Below are 23,663 nucleotides of genomic sequence, written 5' to 3'. Positions count from 1 at the left end.
TTTGTGCTCCTGCGATGTACGACTGTAAGAGCATTATACTCATGATTATTATCAATGAAATTGGAATGTATTTATTTCAAAAAAAAAAGAAAAGATTAATAATTAAGTAACTAATATGTTTCTTATAATTTATACATTATAATCACAATTTACGGTAAATAAAAACTTAACAATTTAAATTTAAATCATATATCATGAATCGTGATAATAAGAAGTTAAGAACATATAATATAAGTATATAAGTTATAACAATTAACATTGACCCATAACCATTACCCATATAAATTAGATAATGATACAACCATATACCCATAAAAAGTATATAAATGTTTACATATAAAATATAATATATATTAATATTGACATTATATAATTGACCCGTGTTAAGCATTAACATTTTAACATATTAACTAAATAATACTATATGTAATATGATAATAGTGATTAGTGTGTGTAAGTGTGTGACATAAAGCGTTTTACATTGTGATTTAAAAAATAATTAATCTACAATAATAAGAAAAAAAAATACGCGATTAAAAAAACACAATTTTTAAAATTGTAATTATTGAAATTAAAATAACAAACTTCCCTAAATAATACTACATAACACAATTTTTATTCATAATTCCCAAATTTTGAATTTTGAATTTGATATATGGAATATAATTATATTAGTGTAATCGTAGCCGTCCAAAATGTTTTGATGATCTAATAGCCGTTGGATGATATTAATGGATGACAACTATCAAGCATTTACTAAGAAAAATGTATATGGTGTAACAGAGACACCGTAAGCTTGCCTTGTTTGATCTAATCTGACGAGTAATATTAAATGTTGAAAACGTTTATATGATCAATGGATCATATTAAACAAGCACAGTAGATCAGAGTAGAAACAGCCACATGGGATACATTTTTGGTAAAACAAATCAAACCGTTAATAATTAAAATTTAATTATTTTTCCAAATCTAACGGTTGCAAATCAGAGAACCCAAATTTAACCTAAATCTGATCTCTATTCTCTACGTTTTCTTCTCTCAAGTCTCGCGGCCGCCTCTCCTCTCACTGTCTCCACCATCCTCCTCGCCTCCTATCTCTGTTGCCGCTCCTACCACTACCCAGTGCCCTCAACAACAACCACCACCATCACGGCATCACCGCAGCAACCACACACCTTGACGCCTGGCTGAAGCTGAACGGATCGTGCCCGGTTTCCAGGAACTTGCCGCTGCCAACCCCGCTATCCACGCCGCTCTCGGAGGTCGTTTCACTCTTGCAGACTCGCAGTACGCCGCGGATCGGAGGCGGAGGAGGTGAGAAGATTTATGGGTTTTTCTTTTCTCTTTGGGTTATTTCTTTTTCCGTTTCTTCTTGGGTGGTCGGTGGTTTGGGGTTTCGCTACACGGGTGGTAATTACTGTGATTTTTTTTTTTGGGGGGGGTTTTGTATTTTAGTTCTTGTTGGTTTTATTCATTGTTTTGGTTGATGGGAGAACTTGGGTGATTTGCCTATATTTCTATTGGATTATTTATCTATATTTCTATTACGGAGACGACGTGATTTGCCTGATATATATGGAGATGAGGATCGAGGCAGATTGAACAAGGATGAAGGGCTGATTGGTGTGGGGGTGTTGGCCTTTTATTAAATAACTGGCTTTGAAGGCAATGCTCTTGTATTTCTCATATTATTTGCTAGAGGTTGGTTTTGTGTGGTTTTTTTTTTTTTTTAATCAGTAGTTTGATGTTTCTGTTGAGGATAGGATTAATGTTATTGTAATACCCTTTCCTTTTAGAGTATGGATTTTGTTGTAAGAGTCGTTTTTGCAGAAAAACACAGATAAAGGGGTAAAAGTATCCTTGTAGAAAATATACTTAATTTTGCAACTAGACTTAGACTATTCCTAAAGACAATATTACATCCTAAAATAATCAAATGATTGAAGACTAAAGACTACTATTAACATAATTCTCTATACTTTTGCAACTAGACTTGGACTATATAGGAGGAATATATTCCTAAAGAAGATATTATACGCAACTTTCCTAATAATCAAATGATTGAAGACTAAAGACTACTTACCTTATAAAAAAATAAAAATTAAATTAAAAGCTACTCTTAATTATATAACTAATCTTGCTGACACATTTTAAGTTTAAAAGGCTACTCTTAATTACTCTTTAGTTTAAAAGGCTACTCTTAATTACTCTTTAGCTTTTCTATGCTTTGAAGTTTGAACAACCTGCCGACACATTTTAAAGTTAGGCTAATTAATTGTTGATTTAATTTGCAGTTTACAGTAATCTTGCTGGTGAGACATTTCTTTGCTGTGTTTATCGGTGGAACGGAAGATTACCCCCTTCACACTTCTTACTGTAAGTAGCTCATTTTCTTTTTGCAGTTGTATTTTTTCAGGGCCATCTAAATGAGTCATTTGACCTGATCATCAAAATACTAGTTGTGTGTATGGTAAATAATTAACAGAGACAATGCCATAGGACTTCAGTTTCAATAGCAAAACTTTTCTTCACTTCACATGCTTATAGACACAATATTCTATCAAATATTCAATAACTTATATTCCACATATATTTATTTTCCTATATGATATTCTATGGAAGTTTGATATAAATTTTTTGTTTGAAGTTTAACTTGCAACATGGCGGATGCTGACGTCAATGAGTTGCAACTTGTTGATGAAAATACAATTGAGGAGTATGAGAATGAGGATGAGTTCGAAATTAGCCTAGGTGCTAATATAGATGACGACACCTGTAGTGTTGAGGCTCCTGATACTGCTACATCAGGATTGGTTAGGATTTCAAATACAGAAGAAGGTAGTTCAATGAATTCACATAAGAGAAAGGAGAGGCAGAAGACCTCTTTTGTTTGGAATCATTTTGTTGAAGTAGATGAAGGTGGTGTGAAAAAAAATCAATGCAAATGGTGTAAGGCTAAATTCAAAAAAACAAAATCTAGTACTACATCTACATTGAACAGGCATTTGAAAAGTTGTTTCAGTTTCATAGGATCTAAGAAGCAGAAGACTTTGACGGTTGATGCTAATGATAGTGTTGCAAATTTTCGTTTTGATGAGACTAAGGTGAGAGAACTTATTGCTCACATGATTCTTTATCATGAGTACCCTTTTATGATAATGGAGCATGTGTTATATAACAAGGTTATGAAAGCTTGCACACCACATTGGAGAAAGATTTCTCGGATTACTGCTAAGGCTTTGTGTTTTGCCACTTATGAGAAAGAGAAAAAAAAATTGAAGTTTTTGTTGAGTAAGGTTAACAAAGTTAACATCACAACTGACATGTGGACTTCATGTCAAAATGCTTCTTACATGGTTGTAACATGTCATTTTATAGATGCAAATTGGGGTTAAAATAGGCGTGTGTTGAATTTTTGTCATCTTCCTCCTCCACACAATGGACATGCAATTGCTGAGACACTGCTTACATGTTTTAGAGATTGGGGTATTGATAATAAAATTTGTTCAGTCACTGTAGACAATGCAAGTGTTAATGATTTAGCAATAAAGCGGTTACGAGATGTTTTTAACAAAAGGAAATTGTTGGTTGTTGGAGGGAGGCTGTTTCATGTTAGATGTTGTGCACATGTAACTAATTTGTTGGTTAAAGATGGGTTGACCGAAATTAAGCCAATTGTTGATTGTGTTAGGGATGGTATTAAATACCTAGTTGCATCTGAGTCGAGGTTATTGAAATTTGCTGAGCATGCATCGAATTTGCAATTGTCTAAGAAAAAACTGTTTTTGGATGTGCCTACCCGTTGGAATAGTACCTATATGATGTTGGCAACTGCACTTGAGTTTAGGGAAGTTTTCCCTTTGTATAGTTATAATGATAATGTGTTTACTTGGGTGCCCTCAGATGAGGATTGGGTTAAAGTTGAATATGTGTGTGAACTCTTGGAGGTATTCAACCGGGTAACCAATATTGTTTCTGGCAGTGATTATCCGACAGTTAACTTATTCCTTCCTGAAGTTTGGCAGATGAAGGAGGTCCTACAGAAGAAATCTAATGATGAAAATGAATACATTAGTTCCATGGCACGCAAAATGAGAATCAAGTTTGATAAATATTGGGGTGAGTGTAATTTGTTGATGTCAGTTGGTGCAATTCTAGACCCAAGGTGTAAGATGATGTTGATCAAATTTTGCTTTCCAAAAATCTACAAAGATGATGAAGCTAAAGAAAATATTAAGTTTGTTGAAAGTAAAATGAAAGAAATTTATGCTATGTATGTCAATGAGCACAATGCAAACCTTGTGGAACATGATGTTCATAAAAGCTCTTCACATGGTGCTTCAAGTAGAAGTGTAATTTCTGAAAAGAGTGAAGGTGGTAGGGATTTGTTTGAGTCATTCCTTAGAACTACTGATTCAGTGCAGCAACCTATTAAATCAGACTTGGACACATACTTGGAAGAAGGTGTATTCATACCTGAGAAGGGTGTGGAATTTAATGCATTGGAATGGTGGAAAGCCAATACCTTGAAGTACCGTATTTTGTCTAAAGTGGCCAAAGATATCCTGTCAATCCCCATTACTACTGTGGCTTCAGAGTCTACTTTTAGTGCTGGGGGAAGGGTTATTGATCCCCATAGAGCTTCACTAGCACCTGAGACAGTGAAAAAATTACTATGTGGGGCTGATTGGGTGAGAGCAATGTATGGGCTAAAAAGAGGTGGTTCGGTAAGTTTTAATTTTTCCTAAATTATTTTTATTATTTTCAGTTTCTTAATATCTTGTATTTGAACTAATTACTTTGCATTTGTTATATTAGGTGGAGGATACGGATGATGATGAGATGGTGGAGATTGATCTGCCAGATGGAAAATAATTGTTATTGTACAATGTTGCATTTTAGTTTATTGTGTATGGAATTGTGAGGTGGAGTTTAATATGTTATGTTTGTTTAATGTTTTTAAACATTTTAGTTGATTTTGTATGGATAACTGTAATGTTGGGATTGCATTTTAGACTTTTAGTTGATTCTGTATGGATGACTGTAATGTTGGGATTAATCTGTAATGTTTGTTTAATGTTCTTTAGCATTTTAGTTGATTATGTTAGTTGATTGTGTATGGAATTGTAAGGTGGAGATTAATATGTAATGTTTGTTTAATATTCTTTAGCATTTTAGTTGATTATGTTAGTTGATTGTGTATGGAATTGTAAGGTGGAGATTAATATGTTATGTTTGCTTAATGTTTTTTAACATTTTAGTTGATTTTGTATGGATGATTGTAATGTTGGGATTAATATGTTGTATTTGTTTAATATTCTTTAGCATTTTAGTTGATTTTGTTAGTTTTAATTGTAAGATTGACATTAATCTGATATGTTTGTTTAGTATTTTTTAGTATTTTAAGGTGCAAAATATTCTGGATGATTTTTGTAATTTAATACATTTAAATTACCCAAAAAAATAACAAAAAAACAAAGTCGAGCTCGAGCCAGGCTCGAGCTCGAGATCGAGCAAAATAGTCGATCTCGAGCTCGAGCTCGAGCAAGGTGCATACTTTGTCGAGCCGAGCTCGAGCAGCAAAGTCAGGCTCGACTCGAGCTCGAGCTCGAGCCTGACTCCAAAATAGACGAGCCGAGCTTGGACAGCCAAAGCTCGCCCAAGCTCGGCTCGTTTACAGCCCTATAAATGACACATACGCGACTCGCCCAACTAAACTCGGCAGTGGCTCGTGAACTTGACCCGTTTAAGGCTCGACTCCCCCAACTAGCTCGACTCATTTGAGGCTCGTGAGCTCGACCTAGATAACGATCGAATATATATAATATAGGTTAATTAATATTTATATCTATATTATCATACTTCATTACTTCTTATTTATTTAGGGTAAATGTATAATAACTCCCTGAGTCAACCCTTCAAAATTTAAATCTCCTTAAATTTTTTTTTTCTTTTTTTTTTTGAAAATTTAGTCCCTATGTCAATTGAAATGAAAATAAAATCTCTGCCGCCAAAATTTTTTAAAGTCGTTAGGGCAACTCAAAACGCACCATTTTACCTGATTAAAATCTTCTTTTTTTTTATTAATTTAATGTAAAAAATTAAATCTAAAAAAAAAAAATTGAAGGATGGCCAGGGGTGGTCGCAAGCCACCCGGGCAGGGGTTTGGGGTGGTCACGACCACCCTGTCGGCGGGAGTGGGTGGCCCAGCCACCGAACCCCATACGTGGTGGCCATGAGCCACCCCATGGTGGAGGGGTGGCCTACGGGCCATCCCAAAGCCCCCTAAGGTGGCTAACCCCCTAGGGGTGGCCACAAGCCATCTAGGGGTGGGCAAACCACCCCTGGGGTGGCTTGCGGCCGCCCTATAGGGGCTGGGTGGTCACCAGGGGTGGCACACCCTTCAATTTTTTTTAAAATTTTTTTTTTAATTTTTAGATTTAATTTTTTAAATTAAATTAATAAAAAATTAATATTTTAATCAGGTAAAACAATGCATTTTGAGTGACCCTAACGGCTGTTAAAAAATTTTGAAGATACGGATTTTATTGTCATTTCAATTTACCCATGGACTAAATTTTCCGAAAAAAAAAAAAAAAAAAAAAAAAAAAAAAAAAACAACAACAACTTAGAGAGATTTAAATTTTGGAGGGTTGACTCAGGGAGTTATTATACATTTACCCATTTATTTATTTATTTGATATGTCCCCACAAGAGAAGGAAAAATTTGTATATAATATGAATATAACTAGATAATACCATATAAACTGAACTTTGGATTAGGGTTTCCTCTTTAGCAGAAGCGTCGTCAGGAGGAGAGGGAAACTTTTGCTCTCCCCATCCTCCCCTCCATCCTCCCTGCTTTTCTTCACCCCCCGCCTTTTCCACCCCATTCTTTTGTTTTTAGAAAGCTCAGTTCCGATGTCGTCCACCATCTTCGGCCGTGTCTTTTTTTGAGTTTTGACTAGGCTCTTGGATCAGACTTTTCAAAGCTCGATCTACTTCCCTCCGTCATACCCACCTCGACACGCGCCCCACCATTGCACTCACTTGCTCTGCCCGCTTCCAACGGCACCTTCAGCATCTTTTTTGGGCAACCACGCACCAATGCATGGTCTATTGCGCTCCAGCCAGATTCTTCTGGCAACCTTTCTTTGGTGCATGTGGCCTTTTTATGTCTTTTGCACTCCGGCTATAATCTTGTGGCTGCTTCCCTCCGCTCCTCATTCCGATGGTGTTGCTGGTTTGTGGGTTTTAGTTGCTTTGTTTTTTTCCTTGTATTTTTGTGTATGTTTTGTTGTCCTGTCCTTTGGGTTGAGGATATGAATAATTTTCTGGCTTTCGGGTCTAGAAAGGAATAGTTTGGGTGTGTGTCTTTTGCTCATGCATGGGAAATGTGCTACCTTTACCTCGAAAAGAGTCTACTAGAGCAGATCTATTCTATAAGCTGAAGATTGGGCAGGGTTTGTAAAGAGCTCTTATGCTCTTGACTACTCAATCAATGGAATCATAATGAATTTCCCTCAAAAAAAAAAAAAAAACTAGACAATATCATATAATTATCATATGATTTACGTACTATCATTAGATACGTCACATTGTGATTTGTGAAATCTCAAATTAAGCTATTGGTATAATAATATTAAAAATTATAATCATCATATTGTTCGTGAAATCTCAAATTAAGCTATTAGTATAATAATGTATGTATGTATTTATGTATGATTGAAGTTTTTATATGCATAACAATGCTTATATCCTTGAAGGTTGAAGTTCAAGTGCTAAAGTTATACTGCCTAATCAAGCCTACAATATCGTTGCCCTTTATAGTTGAAGATTTGTCTCGCAGTGAAGCGGAAATTGAAAAAGCTTTGCAGGTACATCCATTAATAAGGATATCTAGATCTCTGCATTTTTCTTATGCTTTGCTGAGGGCCCTTATAACCTTGTATTATTACATATTTGTGGCTATTTGCATGTATATTTATCATTGGATCATATGATGGGTGCACGCTGGAGAAAATATTGTGTGGGTTGACCGGGATACTCGATTGAGGCATCGGTGTCTTGACCTACGAATGCCTGCTAATCAAGGAATTATAAGAATCACGAGTGAAGTTAATTTCGCAAGTTCCTGTTATTTCTGGATTATGATTTCCATTTTTTTTTACCATCAATACTTTATATATTGTTGGTAATGTTCTTAAGCTGAACATCATTTTGCAGATAATTTAAGAATTCTTATCATTTGAAGATTTTGTTGGAATACACACCCCGCCAAACTTACTAAATGCCCCAAGTGAAGATGTCGTTGCTGACTTTATACTGACCTCGTCTTTTTGAGATTGGTCATGTTTTAAGACCATAATATAATCATGGGCATTTGTGTGTGTTTACAGGTCTCGATGTTCAAATTTGGATTAGTGATTATGATGAGGTAAAATTAGATTTCAAATCTACATTTAGTGATGGTCCTTAATTTACTAAGGAATAGTGCTTGTTTGTGCAGGTTATGGATGTTGTGGACCGATTATTTGTTACAATGTTTGACACTTTGAACAAGAAATGTTCAAAGGAACTAGAAGCAGTGGGGAGGCAATTCTCATTTGAGCCTTTGAAGGTCATTATTCATTATTCAAGAAGCTTATGAAAATCAAGTTGTATGTTTATGTAGTATAGAAGTTTGAGTACTTGACATTTTTCTCCATTTTGAATCCCCTATTGGCTCTTGCCTTTTATCTTGAATTTTCTCGGGAACCTCAAACCTTACAAACCTCGATGTTGTCTCAATTTAGAATTTAGACATTTTATAAAGGCAAAATGTGAATTAAATTGTCCTTTTCGAAATAAACCTTTATTTCAGTCACAACTTTATCGTCCATTTACATAGATGTAACATATACGCCCATCATGAATTTACTCAAGATATATAAAAGTTCATTGAAACTTTCTGGAGAATTACACTTAATCTCCTAATTTGACATTTTCTTTTATCTTTTGTAAAAAATCTCCAAACATTTTATGATTAATATCAGTAGTTTCTTAGGTTGCTTTTATCGTGCTACATGTGCTTTTTTTAGTACCAAATATCCCACAGCCAATTTATACTTTCCTATAGTTGCATTGATTTATGTAAACTTAAAGCAAGAACTTGTGAGCGAAGATGGGTATAAGAGATTAATGGCAAATCAAATGCTCACTAAATTTGAGAAATATTGGTTAGAATTTAGTGTAGCGTTGGCCATTGCAGTTGTCTTAGATCCTCATTACAAGCTTCCCCTTGTAAAGTACTACTATACGAAGATTTATGGAGTTGATTCTGATGAGTATGAGAATGTTTATAAAAGGTTAACCAAACTTTTTATGGAGTAAAGTGCTCCTACAACTTCAAGCTCCACAGTCGTTCAACCATAATAAGACTCATATTGGGAAAAGGTGAATAATATCATAAGTTTCTTAGCTTGTTAGTAACTTACTAATTTAGTATATAATATATAAGGAAAAATGCAGTTTACCCCCTTGAAGTTTCAGGAATTTTTCAATTTTAACCCCGAAGTTCAAAAATCGGCAATCTACTCCCCTAAAGTTTCAAAAATTGATAATTTAAACCTTCTGTTTAATTTTTCCATCAAAATGGACGGAAATCTATGAAATTACATCATTGCCCTCAGGCTTTTTTAAAAAAATTTCCGTCCAATTTAACGAAAAATTAAACGGAATGTTTAAATTGCCAATTTTTTAAACTTCAGGGGGGTAGATTGTCAATTTTTAAACTTTTGGGTTAAAATTGAAAAACTCCTGAAACTTCAGGGGGGGTAAACTGCATTTTTCCCTAATATATATACTCATAACCACTTACTAATTTTGTGTTTATATTCTCTCTTTCATATAGGAATTTTTAGCATTTGATGGAGTCGATTCTAATGTACAAAAGACTCAATTAGAACTTTATTTAGATGAACCCAAGTATGTGGATAAGAATGCAACATTTGACATCCTTTCATTTTGGAAACGAAATGAATTTCGTTATCCTGAAGTAGTTGCCATGGCTCATGATATTTTGAGTACTCCTATTTCTACTGTTGTTTCAGAATCCACTTTTAGTATTAAACGACGTGTGATTAATCAGTATAGGAGTTCACTTAAACTTGATATTGTTGAGGTATAGTTTGCACTAGAGATTGGTTATATGGAAAACAAGGCAATATTAGTTATTTGCATATTTAATTTTTTTTTTTCATTTACTTGTATTTTTTTTTATCTTAGTTTAATGATATTAATTTCTCTTATATTTTAATATAGAACAAGCTTTAATGAATGTGGATAACGAAGAAGAGGATGTTCTGACATTGGACAATATCAATTCTTGTGACATTCCAAGTTCATTTGGAGCATGTTAAAATGAGCATATTTGTGGATCATACAACTATTCAAGAGTGGACAACAAGTGGCAAAAATGGGAACTCAATTTGTATTTGTAAATTTGTAATGATGATGTTGTTGTTGTTTTTTTTTTTTTTTTGATTAGACAATTAAGCCTATTATCTTATAACTATTAAGTGATTTGGTGCGGCTAGCATGCTAGGAGTTTAATTTCAAGATATAATTGCTAAAACTATTATTATATCATTTAAAAACAAAAACAAATCACTTTTTTAGTTAAACGGGTAAACAGGTTGTGTCGGGTCGTGTCGACCTGGTACGACCCATTATTTTAAACGGGTCTCACGGGTCATGTCGGGTGACCCGTGAAAATTCCTATGTCGTGTCGTGTCTAGTGGGGCCATTCCGTTAACTAAACGGGTAGTGTTTGGGTGTACCTTAAACTGGTCGCGGGTATCCGTGGGTCATAAATAGGTCGACCCACATACCCGTTTTGCCAGCCTTACTCTCATGGCATAAGGCTAGGGAAAAGGAGTAACAAATTTGAAGAGGCAAAGTAATGTCTAACCTCATGACCTTATAGTCGTCGTTCACTAGGTCGTGCCTAAACAAAATAATAGTACGAATGCCATTTTCCTCGCGTAAAACAGAAAGCTCTTTTAACGTCTCAAGTGGCAACTCCTTGTAATGTTTAATTAATGGGTTCCAAATTGCAGAGATACGTTATACGTTGTTGTGGATGTAAACCAATCCGTTGTAGTGACCATTGAGAGTGGAATGTCCTAGTGGCTGAAACATCTTCACGAAGCTTGCAATATCGAACTGGTCATCGTCGTTAAAGCGCATCAAGAAGCATTTCTTCCCCCGATGCATCATACATATCAGCGTTTCAATTCAAGACAACGTGATCTCGGTTGGCAGCCATGGAGAGCTTGAAATGCTTATTGATGAAATCTTTCGGCTGATTAGGTCTCCATGGCTACCAACTGAGATCGCATACGCATCATCTTAGACAGAAATTCTGATATGTATGATCCGCTGGAAAAGAAATGCTTCTTGATACCCTTTAACAACGATTATTGTGAAATGCACTGAAATCTTACGAGAGACTTAATGGGTAATATGACAAGTATTATGTTGATTAGGTCTTTTGGGAGTGGGCGTGTGAGACTCGACATTGGAGAATTTTTCAATTGTAAAGTCACCGAGGTTAGGGTTTCAAGAGGCCAGAGGAGGAAAAACTGAAAACAAAGGGATCTAGGTTTTGCGATAAACTCAACCAATGGTCTTAGATTTGTTAAACGTGGTCGTTTTTAGTAGATAAGAGAGAGGCCGTCGGGTGAGAAATGACTGATAGTCTGACAGTTTGAAAAGAATTTTTAACCTATTATCCACCTTGTAGGAGGGAGCACGCCTCTCCACCCCTATAAATATCTCCCATTCGTTCCTAAGCCTCCCTTTATACCTGCAACCCAAACCTTAAAGTGAAAGGAAATTTTCTTGAGAGGAATGAGAAGGTTTTGGGGGATTATTGTCATCTTCAAGGTAACTCTTGATCATTCACCAAGTATTTATATGATTTTGTTATTATTCTTGTTTTCTATAAGTTTTAAGGATGTCATGCTAAACTTGTGTACAATTTATCCTTATATGAAAAGAAGGGTTTTCAAATGTTTTATAAGCACTCATTGTTTTCCTTGGTTTTCATAATATCATGTTTCACTATGTTGTATGAACTTGTTTGGGGCCTAGGGTGTAGTTTGTAACATGGTGACTTGAAGATAGAAGCCCAAACATTGCATTAAGACTTTACCTGAACGTTCTCTACTCATTATGGCCGAACATTAGCTCATTGGATAGAACGTTCGACCAGAGCACATAATGCATATAAATAGAGTTTTGTGATATTTTAGCTAGATGTATTTAATTAGGACCTTTTTTTTCTTTAGTGAACTCTCTAGTATTGCGTATAATAATAGCCATATTTTGTTATAGTAGAGATTCGGAATGTCGGAGGACTCGAGCGAATGTATGAGGTATTATGATTGCTTTCTTTAAAAACGTACGATATGTCAGCTGTCTGAGCACGCATATGATATGAGCATATTTATCTTTTATGCAACTTGGTAACTGTCTTCATAATTGATTTAATAAGATGCATCGTATGACATGATATACTGGTACATGTGGTATAATGGTCATGAATTTACTATATATACTTGATTATATGGTCAAATGTTTTCGAGTATGTTATATAGACCTTGAATCCAATGGTTGTTTCATGACCTGCGCAACCATGATTGGCAGGTCACTACAGGATGTACATCGTTTTGTTTGATGATGATACATGCTTATGTGATGATTTTAAATTTTTTCGATTTATTTCACATTCCTATTCATATACTTTGATTATGCTAGAAAGGGGCGGTTCCTCAGTTAGCTACCAGTTGGTTGATTTGAGATAATTGCTAGTAACCCTACCAGGCTAGTCAATGCCAGATTTGGGGGCATTACACAAAGTCATTTGTATTACGAGATAACTAACAAGATAACTATGACTACATCACATCACATAATAACCCGATAAAATACAACATCATATCACATCATAAAATAGGAAAATCATCAATATCTCAGTCGAAGACCCGTTACCAAGTCAAATATTAAATATTACAACCCGTGTATAAAGTCATAATGACATCAAATAGGACGATATTCTTAAACTTAAGCAGGATCACAAATGCGCTTTTGATAAAAAAAGAAGCAAAGATAATACATTATTTGTAATGTTTCATAGGGATAAAGAGGAATAAAGTACTCGAAATAACCACAAAATACATTTAATAAGTAACGCGTGGTAGTTCGAGGGTCTAAAGTGAAGTTTTCCATTTATATTTTGACTTACAATAAAAATGATCAAATTTCATTCATTTTACTTGCTAAACAACTTAATAGCTATATATATATATATATATATTTTATTTGGGTAAAGTCCACGTATCCTCCTCAAACTACCACGTAATTGATAATGTTTTCACAAACTTTCAATTGAGACAATGTCCCCCTAAACTACCAAAAATTGTCAATGTCCCACACAATGACAAAAATACTTCCAATAAAATTAAAAAATTAAAAAATTAAAACTATTTAAAAAAAATAAAAATAAAAATAAAAAACTAGGGTGTGAATTTTTTAAAAAAAGATTAGTTTATTTCTTAAAGATTTTTTTTTTCAAATTTATTAGAGTATTTTTGTCATATTGAAAAACATCTAGGGTCATTTTTGTTTTTGTATTAGCCTTGAGAGACATTGTTAATTGGGTGGTATTGAAAAGTTTATGTGGACTTTTCCCTTTTATTTTTTGGCTCAAAAAATTTATTGTCAATTAGATAATAGTTTGGAAAAAATGGTTATTGACAAATGAATGGAACCAAAGTACAGGTTTTTCTAGATATGAATGGATTTTTCGTTTTGCTACATAATTAAAGAAAAGGACAAGTAATTAATTTCATAAACATAAACTTCAACCTCCTATATAATAAAAAGAAAAAAAACTAATAAAAATGGAGTAACATAAATAGAGAATAAAATGTTAGAAAAGTACAAATTATGATAGAACAATTTTTAATATATATATATAAAATACATACCAATTTAATAGACAAAATAGGAAAAAATCCTTCGACTTTATTTGATTATTAATTATTATTATTATTATTTATTTATTTTTATCGTTTATGATATACAATATTAGAAAATAGGATCTAGCTTACATGCTGTTATTTTAATAACAGTATGTATGCTGTAGTTGAATTAACGGTCAAGATTGAATTTTAAAGTTGATTTACTTTTAGAAGCATTTAATAGGAGAGAGAAAATAAAAAAATTTTGAAAAATTCAATCTTAACCGTTGATTTAACTACAGCATACATGAATCAGTAACATGATGTAAGCTAAATCCTAGAAAATAACATTAAGGAAAGAAGGGGTCCTGTGCAGAAAACGTAACTACAAGACGGTGCCGTTAAAGCATTTTCCTCCAATTTTCTCTCTCGTCCAGCTCTTCATGAATCTTCGTATCGCCCACTTTTCTTCACAAACCTTTCTCATTTCCACAAATCTAGACTTGTCTTTGTTATTTCCATTTTTCACCCGATCCGACGTAGTACCAGGGTTCTTTGTCAAATTGCCATGAAGGCTGAACTCGATCCAGATCTAGGAACTCATTCGCTTCGTTCCTGAAATTGGAGGCAATTTACGAGAATTGCATTGATTCCGCGGCTCTAGGGTTTCAGATCTCGCATTTTGAGAGGTGATTTTCCATGCTATTGGCCTGATTTTCCTGTTCCTGATTGGTTGATGAGAAAATATGGGAAGGGAAACGATAATGTAAAGTCCGAATTAAGCGTTTACTGTATTTTTCCAGGAAAGAAAAAAATGCTAACCCAATACACTACTAGGATCAGCTATTCGGTCCTAGTATAGCAATAATTTTAAGATTCGAAATTCTAATTTTCCTCTTCTTTTCATTTTGTTTCCTTCTGAAACCAATTGAATTTATATGAATTTAATGAATTTATAGGGGGTTTCAACGTTTAGGCGAATTATGTTGCTGAGAAAAACTGATGGGAATTTAGAAAATCAACAGATGGTATCAACTAGGTCAAATAGTTTTTTTTTATAACTCAATTGGGGTTGTTTTAGACGATGAAATCTTTAACATTCGGACTTGGAATATATTTTATCTGTATCTAGAGGTTTCTGGAGTTCAAATCGAAAGATCTGAACGAATTTCTGTGATTTCAGGGGGTTATGTTATTGTAGAATTTCAATTTAAAGTGGGATTAGGAAAATGCATGCGAAATCGGCACAATCGTCGTTCCGGGATCGGACACACGAGTTCCAGAGTATAGCGGAGCAGCGTAAGAAGTCATATTCGTCAGGGTCGGTACCAAATGGGCCAAGTAGTAGCTCAAAGTCAGAGGAACAACGATCCGCAGTTGTGATACAGTCCGAGTTCAACAGGAGGGCTTCCAAGATTGGGTATGGGATACACCAGACGTCTCAGAAGCTTGCAAAGCTGGCAAAGTGTAAGTGATGAACCCAAAGTCTCACTAGAAGGTTAATTTATGTTGCTTATTGTTTGTTCTACATACAATTTGGATGAGGAATTCATTTTTAGAATATTGCTGGAATTTTCGATATTATTTCTTCAATATTTATCAAGTATTAAATTACCAGGTCGGAAATTTACCTTAAAATCTGATGTCAAGAGATGTGAAGGCATTCTTCTAATAGGATAGTTAAATACTGGTGATATGAATGGTTGTAGAGGATCTCCATAACTTATAATCTAAAAGTAGGAGATCAATGAAAGTAAGAAACAAAGAGTACCGTATACTGCCTAAATTAATCATCCAATCATACAAAGATCTTAAGAACATGGGCTTAATGGAACCTAAAGGGGGCTGAACACTATTAAAGGTACTTATTGTTCCATTCTTTCCATGTACTTTACATATTGCATGCTGGAACCACCCACCAAATTTTGCCTCTTCTGCCCAAACTTTGCATTTCCAACAAGAACATACCTCAATAGTCATTCCTACAATGATTTTCACCATTTTGTCAAAATCTTCCCTATAGCTGCCGTCCATACAAAGGGAGCAACTTTCCAAGCTGCTTTAACGCACCTTATACTCTTCCAAGGAAACATGACAATGGCGAACCCTCTCAAAGCATTATAACAAGAACATACATCGAATTTCCCCTTGCTGGTCAACCTATAACACTATCTATCCACACTTTACCTGAAGGAAAAACTAGAATGAAGCTTCTCAAACAAGGAACCCAATGTCTCAAAACTCCCAATCTTGGAATTCTCAAATGAAACAATGATTCCAATGCTACTTATAAAAAAAAAACAATGATTCCAATGCTTGCCCCCTTCTCTCAAAATACACAGAGATGAAACTACGCATATATGAAACTTCCACAGCTATCAAAAACAAATCAGAGAATAAATCCTTCACAAGAACCTCCCACTCTGCATATCATGCCAAAATGAAATCTCATGCCATTCCCTACTAAATTTCTACAAAACTTCATAATCTCTCCCATCCACTTATAGTTTTTGTGAACTTGACCAATGAGGCCCATGCACTGAAACCAAAATCCATTATCCCCAATTTGTGCTATAACCTGTTTTTTGTGTAGGTGAGCTTTTCTTCTTTACTAAATTATTATTCATTAAAAATAAATAAAATCGTGCCCATGACTTGTCTCCACAAGTGGTCCCCTTCCTTCCCATATTGCCACAACCATTTTCCCAATATTGCTTGATTAAACTTGCTCAGTTTTCTACTTCTCAGATCGCCTTTAACAGACAAAGATACCACATTCCAACCCATCAAATGATATTTGAACTCATATCACCAACCTCATGCCTAAACAATTCTTTTGCAATTGAAAGAAAAAAATTAAGTTGATAAGCTAGAAAGCTTACCTTGTGGGAAGAGTATATCTCCCCTCTTTAGAGTGGTATAACTTCTTACTTCCCGCTAACCTCCTCTCCATATTTTCTAAAATTGCATTCCACATTATGAAAAGATCCCAAAGGCAGCCCCAAATTAGATATAGGTAATGCTCCTACTTTACAACCCAATATTTCTGCTAACTTGTCAATCCTTACCACATCCTACTGTTACCTGCTCGCTTTTCCCCAATGTTGTAATCATTTTAAATGCATTGTGAAGGACGACTCCAACCTTTTTTCCTTTTAATTTATTTTTATTGATTTGTAGTGGCAAAGAGGACTTCAGTTTTTGATGACCCCACCAAAGAAATCCAGGAGCTGACAGCACTTATCAAGCAAGATATCACTGCACTAAACTCTGCAGTGGTAGACCTTCAGCTCCTGTCCAACTCCAGAAATGAGAGTGGGAATATCTCTAGTGACACCACTAGTCATTCAACCACAGTTGTAGATGACCTCAAGAATCGTTTGATGAGCACCACAAAAGAGTTCAAAGAAGTTCTCACCATGAGAACAGAGGTAAGTCCAGTGTTGCTGAGCATTATTGCTTGTTCAATTAGGCTGGTTATCTCAATTAGAGTGCATCATTGCTTGTTCCATCACTGTCGCTTTATTGCTCTTTTATTTATTTATTTATTATTTCTTCCAAGACTAAAAGTATTTTATTGGCTTCATGAAGAACTTGAAGGTTCATGAGAACAGAAGACAGCTCTTTTCTTCCACTACTTCTAAGGATTCTACAAATCCTTTTGTTCGTCAGCGTCCGCTGGCTGCCAGGTCAGCCGCAAGCACCTCAAATGCCCCTCCTCTTCCATGGGCTAATGGATCACCATCTTCATCCCAATCGTTTTCTGGGTAAGAGCTTGTATTTGCTGGGAAGGCACCACTTGTACTATTATTATTTTCTGAGCAATACATAGGAAAGGTGGAAAGGGGAGGGTTATTGTCGTTTAATTGATGTATCACAATATACCCTTTTGAAGACCTGAAACACTAGGTCCTTTTCATTAATCAGCTATTGTGTGAGTTAATATGTATGATCTAATACATCAAGAATATATGGTTAATGTATGATTAGCGTGTATATTTTTTTGAATTCTTTTGACATCTAGTAAGTCAATGTTTTTCTTGGCATTTTCTGAGTTTTTTTTGATGTATGGATTAGATGTTTATGATGCTAAAAAATGTGAATGCCATCATAGTTTATGCAGAACATTGAATTGTATAACTTTTTTCTGGTTGTATCTGCTTGTAAACTCGAGAATATGAGTTTGAGACTTCTCCTTGCTAGCGTTTTGAAATTTATACTCTTTTTTTTTTTTTTTTTTTTTTCTTATCTTGGTTTCAATCATGCCATTTGTAATTTTTCTTGTAAAGACAAGTTCTGCAGTGTTGAGTTGATTTGAAGTTGAAACTTTGGTTTAATTGTGATTTTTTTAAATGAAGTTTTTGGGCAAGTGTTGAAGCTTAGACCTACCCAGCAGCAACCCACCCCTTTACACCTGAACCAAGGTTCAGGTGCCTTAAAGTTTTGAATTTATTCCGAGTGAAACCTTATTCCTGGTTTCTAAATTTACAGAAAGCAGATGGATGGGGAGAGTCAGCCATTGCTGCAGCACCAACAGCACCATGAACAGCAAAAACAGGAGATGGTTCCGTTGCAAGACAGTTACATGCAGAGCAGAGCTGAAGCTCTTCAAAATGTTGAGTCAACTATTCATGAGCTCAGCAGCATCTTCAACCAGCTGGCAACCCTGGTTTCTCAGCAAGGAGAGATTGCCATCAGGTTGTAATTCATATACAGTAATCATTCTGGCACAGTACATATAAATTGTGGTTCACACTGATCACTTTATATTCCAGTATATGTCCCAGATATTATTGGTAGTAGTAATACCAGCTACTTGACTTTTGAGTGAATTATTACATCATAAATCACTCACTATGTTTTGATTGAAACTGCTTGTATTAAGTGATGGCATTGATTAACTGAGCATAAGCTACTTATATGATGACTGAGCTAAATACGAGCCTAAAGACAAGCTTCATTAGCTAAGCAAGGCAAGGTAAAGTTACCTAGACTAAAGCTTTGCTCAATAATTTGGTCGTCTCTGAAGGTTAGGGTGCATTTTGACAACGTAGTCCGATATATTAGATTTTGATTTTCGTGTTTTACATTTTTACGTAATATATTGGTAACTTATTATCCAAGATATCTCTCTTTTAACTAGACTTGCTATATTAGATTTTGAGTGAGTCTCTTCTGATTCTCTCTCATTTCGCTTTCAGCTCTATTTCATTAGTACTGTATCAACTAGTGAGAGGGCAGTTTGATCATTACACATAAGATTTCCACCAGAGAGAAGATTATATTTAAGTTTCAGACAATTTAAAATCTAATTTCGGATGGTAATATTTTGAGGCATCCTTCTCTCAAAGCGTACATCTATGAAATTGGCAATTATTCCTTTTACCAATTCTTGACCTCATCAGAATATTCCCGCTGAAATGTGACAGGCTCAAACTCTGAACCAATTGTGCCTTAAAAGCTCTCTCTCTCTCTCTCTCTCTCATCCAAATACAAATAACTCTATTCTTGTTGTTCTGAGATCTATATCGATTTTTCTAATTTCTTAAGAACCTCCAATTTTTCGTAGTAAATTTCATCAGATGATTGCGATGGAGTTTTTCGTTAGTAGGTAGATGCTTCTGATCTTTTAATGTCTTCTCTTCCATCAGTTTGTCAGGACTTAAGTTGGAGATTTTTATGAAGATCAGAAACAATGAAGCCATTGGGTGTGCATAGTTCTTGGGTATCTGGTAACTGGGACAGAAACAATGAAGCCATTAACTCATTCATTGATGATATTTAGTGTTAGTTTTCTGCCATAATAAACTTTAAGGTGGGCTAGCTAAATGCATTGAGTTCATAGCTACCCTTGGGAAGATGATGAAACACACTTATTCTAGATACTTGGATCAAGACCTTTGGTTTGGTTAGCTGTGCAAGATAACACACCCATAGCCATCTGCCCCTTCACATGGCCTGAATTTTCCGTGTACACATTGCATTTTTCATTGCAAAGATAAATATGAATTTGCAACTATTTGAAACAATTTCATTCACAATTGCACATGCTTCAACAGTTAAAAATGTGAATGGGCTTTCATGAAGTGCATTTACAATAATACTTCATTGTTTTCTGACCCTTGAACTGGACTTCAAATTTGACTATTGATGTTGGTGTTTTTGTTTCAGGATTGATGAGAACATGGATGACACAGTGGCAAATGTGGAGGGGGCACAAGGGGCCCTGCTCAAGTATCTGAACAGCATATCATCGAATAGGTGGCTGATGATCAAGATATTCTTTGTATTGATCTTTTTCCTCATGGTTTTTCTATTTTTTGTGGCATAGTCACTGTGGAGACAAATTGAAAAAGAATGAAGAAAATGTTGTGTTTTTCCCGGGTGATTAGTCGTTAATATTCATTCCATACCCCATTTTGCTTTAACCAAATATTCATGCAGGGAGATATAAAATTAGTATTCAGTTGGCCTGTGATACATATGTATAATGTATGGATACTTGCAAGTGTACAAGGTGTTGAAAACAATGAGAATTGCGAAAATTATTTGTTAGTCCTCTTCCATATTTGTTATATATTATGTTTCTGTATTATTGCACTTGCAGTCTTTCACTCTGAGTAGTGTACTGAGGAAGATGTATTGCTTACCTTTTTGCTGCATGCTTCTTTTTTTACCCCCAAATATGTCCTATTTTCAGTGTCATCCTTGGGAAGTGGATTTGCGTCATTTAAAGGTACTTTCATGGTCATATATCAAAGCAATTAAATTTTGCTTTTGGAATGGGATTCTGAAACCGACTTTCCTCCTTTTTCTGGCAATTTTGTTGAGTTCAAGGGCTTTGAAGCTATATTATATATTTACTTTGCCCTAGATTAGATACTGAAATATAATAGTTTGACTCATTTCAGTAAAGAATTTTGTTGGTTCCTGTACCCCTTATGGATTTGTTTTCTAGGGTTTTGAGATTGCTTAGAAACATTAGCAGGGTTTTGTTAACTTCTAGACGATAAGAAAACCATGTACTGACAAGTCTACTGTCAATGAGCCTATTCTAATCAAAACTCAACAAGTTATAATCCCTTTAACTTCCAATGGAATCCTTTACTCATACTTCGTCAGTTATCACCTGTTTTCTTCGTCTCTGGAGCTTTTAATTGTTTTTTTTTTTTTTTTCTCTTCTTTGTTCATTTCAAGTGAAATGGAGATAATTTATTTTAGGGTTTTGAATTTTGTTTTGTTGTATTTATCCGTGTGCATAGTGTCATGTCATTTAAGCCTGATTCTACATCATTTAAAATTTTAAATGACTTAATAACATAAAACCATTTAATTTATAAAATTTAATATGAGTAAAATAAAATCTCTTTCATTTCACTTATTCCACTAGTTATTGGTGTTGCATTGCTACTGTAATCAATAACATAAAACCATTTAATTTATAAAATTTAATATGAGTAAAATAAATTCTCTTTCATTTCACTTATTCCACTAGTTATTGGTGTTGCATTGCTACTGTAATCAATACTTGCCTATGGTTTCAAATGAAGTGGGTTTCTTGGCCTTGTCAATATCACTTTCGGATACAATAAAAATAAATAAATAAATAAATAAAATAATAATAATAATAATAAAAACAAACAAACTATTTAAGAAGAGTAAAGTTGGATATTAAAACTCTTTTGTCTTTAAATGTGAAATTGCTTTTTGTGTTTAAATAACTGTAAGAGGAATAATATTAGTGCTTCAAAAAGTGAAATGGAGAGGAGCTGGTCATTTATATTTGAGGGATAAAATTGTCTATAAAAAGTGAAATGACAATTTTACATCTCCCAAGGCAATTGATTGTCTCCTCTCAATTGAAATGAAAGATGATCAATTTTCCTCTTGGGTTGGCTCATGTTTCTACTATACACGTTTCTTGTTAATTTCCTGTCGACCCTTAGAAGCTTATTCGACAAATCATATTACAGATTACTAATGGTGAGGACGGTCGAGTCATTGGCTTGCCCGGATAGTGTGTCTGAAGCGAAATTTATCACTAATATAGTAATTTGTTCATTTATTTTTTTGAACGAGCTCAAGCTTTTTTACAAGTTACTCAAGTAACTTATTCATTCTATGAATAAAGTAAACGTCGTGATTGTTTATTTTTTATTTTTTGTAATTCACACTAATAAAAGTTAGGAGAAACTTCATTTAACTTTCTTGAATTGTCATTACTTTGCAATGTCTCCCTAAAGTTCAATTTCTTTCAATTTAGTGTATCAATCTTTTAATAGTTTACAATCTCACTACTCCGGTAAATTTTCCATTAACTTTTCCCAAAATATCTCTATTTGTTTTAGGAAAAAAAAATTAAAAAGATTAAGGCATTGGTCTGGATTTAACAGTATTTGCAAAAATACTAATGCCTCAATTTTTGCAAATAATAATAATAATAATAAATATTTTTTCTATAAAAAGTGGGGTATTTTGGGAATTTTGTTGGGATTTAACGGAAAATCCTAACAGATGGAGGAGATTGAAAAAAAATTAAAAGTTCGATACATTAAATTGAGAGGTTTTGAATTTTAGAGGAATATTGCAAAATAGGTGACAATTCAGGGGTAAGTGAAGTTTCCCTAAAAGTTATTTAATTATTATTGTTAAGATTTATTATTTGACTAATTTGATAATTTAACTCGAATCTTAAAATTTATAGTATGTATATAATACATTCATTATACACACAAACACACGTACATACACATAAACACATATATCTATTTCAAAACTCATAATTACAATAATTCAAGGTATATCTATTACACTATGAAGAGAACTTGTTTTAAATGCTTAACATATTTTCATTATAAATTTAAAAATGAAGTTATATGAGCTTACGAGAGCTGACTTTTTACGAGTTTGGTTCGTTTAATAAACAAGCTTAAATTTTTGTACAACCACTGTTTGTTTAATAATTGAACCAATTTCGAGCCGAACTTAATTGAACCAAGCCCAAGCTTGTTTGCAAGTGGTTTTATTCATTTACACCCCTACTTTTGTGCTAGAACCACTCCACTGCCCACATACCTGGTATTCACTTCAGTAACAAAGGTAACAGTCAAATCTGACATCGTTAACACCAATGCTAGCTCAATCCTTAAACAATTAGGTGGTCGTCCATAATTATATAATAAAAGTGTTTACAAAAAAAGTTAAGGCTCTAATATTGTAATAAGTTAATATAGTCTCTAATTAAGGCCCTCAATTATGGTAAAAATAATTTTCAATATTGGGGCCTTAAAAATCTCTAGACATGAAAATGAGAATTTATGGACTTTAGACATGTAGTCATTCTATTTCATCTTTTTGTTTTTTTTCTAAAAACAAAATAATAATAATAATAATAATAAGTTTATAGGAACATTCCATTTCTTGTCCAACATTATAAATTTTTTAATGTATATAAATTTTTGGAATGTCCACTTGTTTAGTTTCTCATTTTCACATTCATGAAAGTCTAATGTGTATAACTTTTTCCAAGGTGGCAACGTCAATTTCAATTAAATTGTCAGTAGAATATGAAAAGTAGTCTCTATTGTGCTCCAACATCAATTATGCTGGGAAGAATATGAAGTCTTAAATATAATAACTTTATTAATAATCTTGCAT

The 23,663-nt window shown here is 34.1% G+C and overlaps 2 protein-coding genes across 2 annotated transcripts; both read left to right on the top strand.

Moving 5' to 3' along the window:
• The first annotated feature begins 2,660 nt into the window (after positions 1-2,660).
• LOC132190741 (zinc finger BED domain-containing protein RICESLEEPER 2-like) lies at positions 2,661-4,875 on the top strand. The gene is made up of 3 exons (XM_059605794.1): positions 2,661-2,838; positions 3,511-4,727; positions 4,819-4,875. Exons 1-3 carry the CDS (start codon positions 2,661-2,663, stop codon positions 4,873-4,875), a joined length of 1,452 nt encoding a protein of 483 aa, XP_059461777.1.
• A 9,529-nt stretch (positions 4,876-14,404) lies between these two features.
• Positions 14,405-20,561, top strand: LOC132189802 (syntaxin-32). The gene is made up of 6 exons (XM_059604596.1): positions 14,405-14,695; positions 15,190-15,473; positions 17,187-17,437; positions 17,598-17,773; positions 18,498-18,704; positions 20,178-20,561. The coding sequence occupies exons 2-6, from the start codon at positions 15,236-15,238 to the stop codon at positions 20,335-20,337; spliced, it is 1,032 nt and encodes a 343-aa protein (XP_059460579.1). The 5' UTR covers positions 14,405-14,695; positions 15,190-15,235; the 3' UTR covers positions 20,338-20,561.
• Positions 20,562-23,663: the final 3,102 nt, after the last annotated feature.

The sequence above is a fragment of the Corylus avellana genome, chromosome ca8 (genome assembly GCF_901000735.1).
Source record: "Corylus avellana chromosome ca8, CavTom2PMs-1.0".
NCBI lineage: Eukaryota > Viridiplantae > Streptophyta > Magnoliopsida > Fagales > Betulaceae > Corylus > Corylus avellana.
The sequence above is the reverse complement of the archived record's forward strand: the minus strand, read 5'-3'. Positions and strand labels throughout refer to the sequence as shown.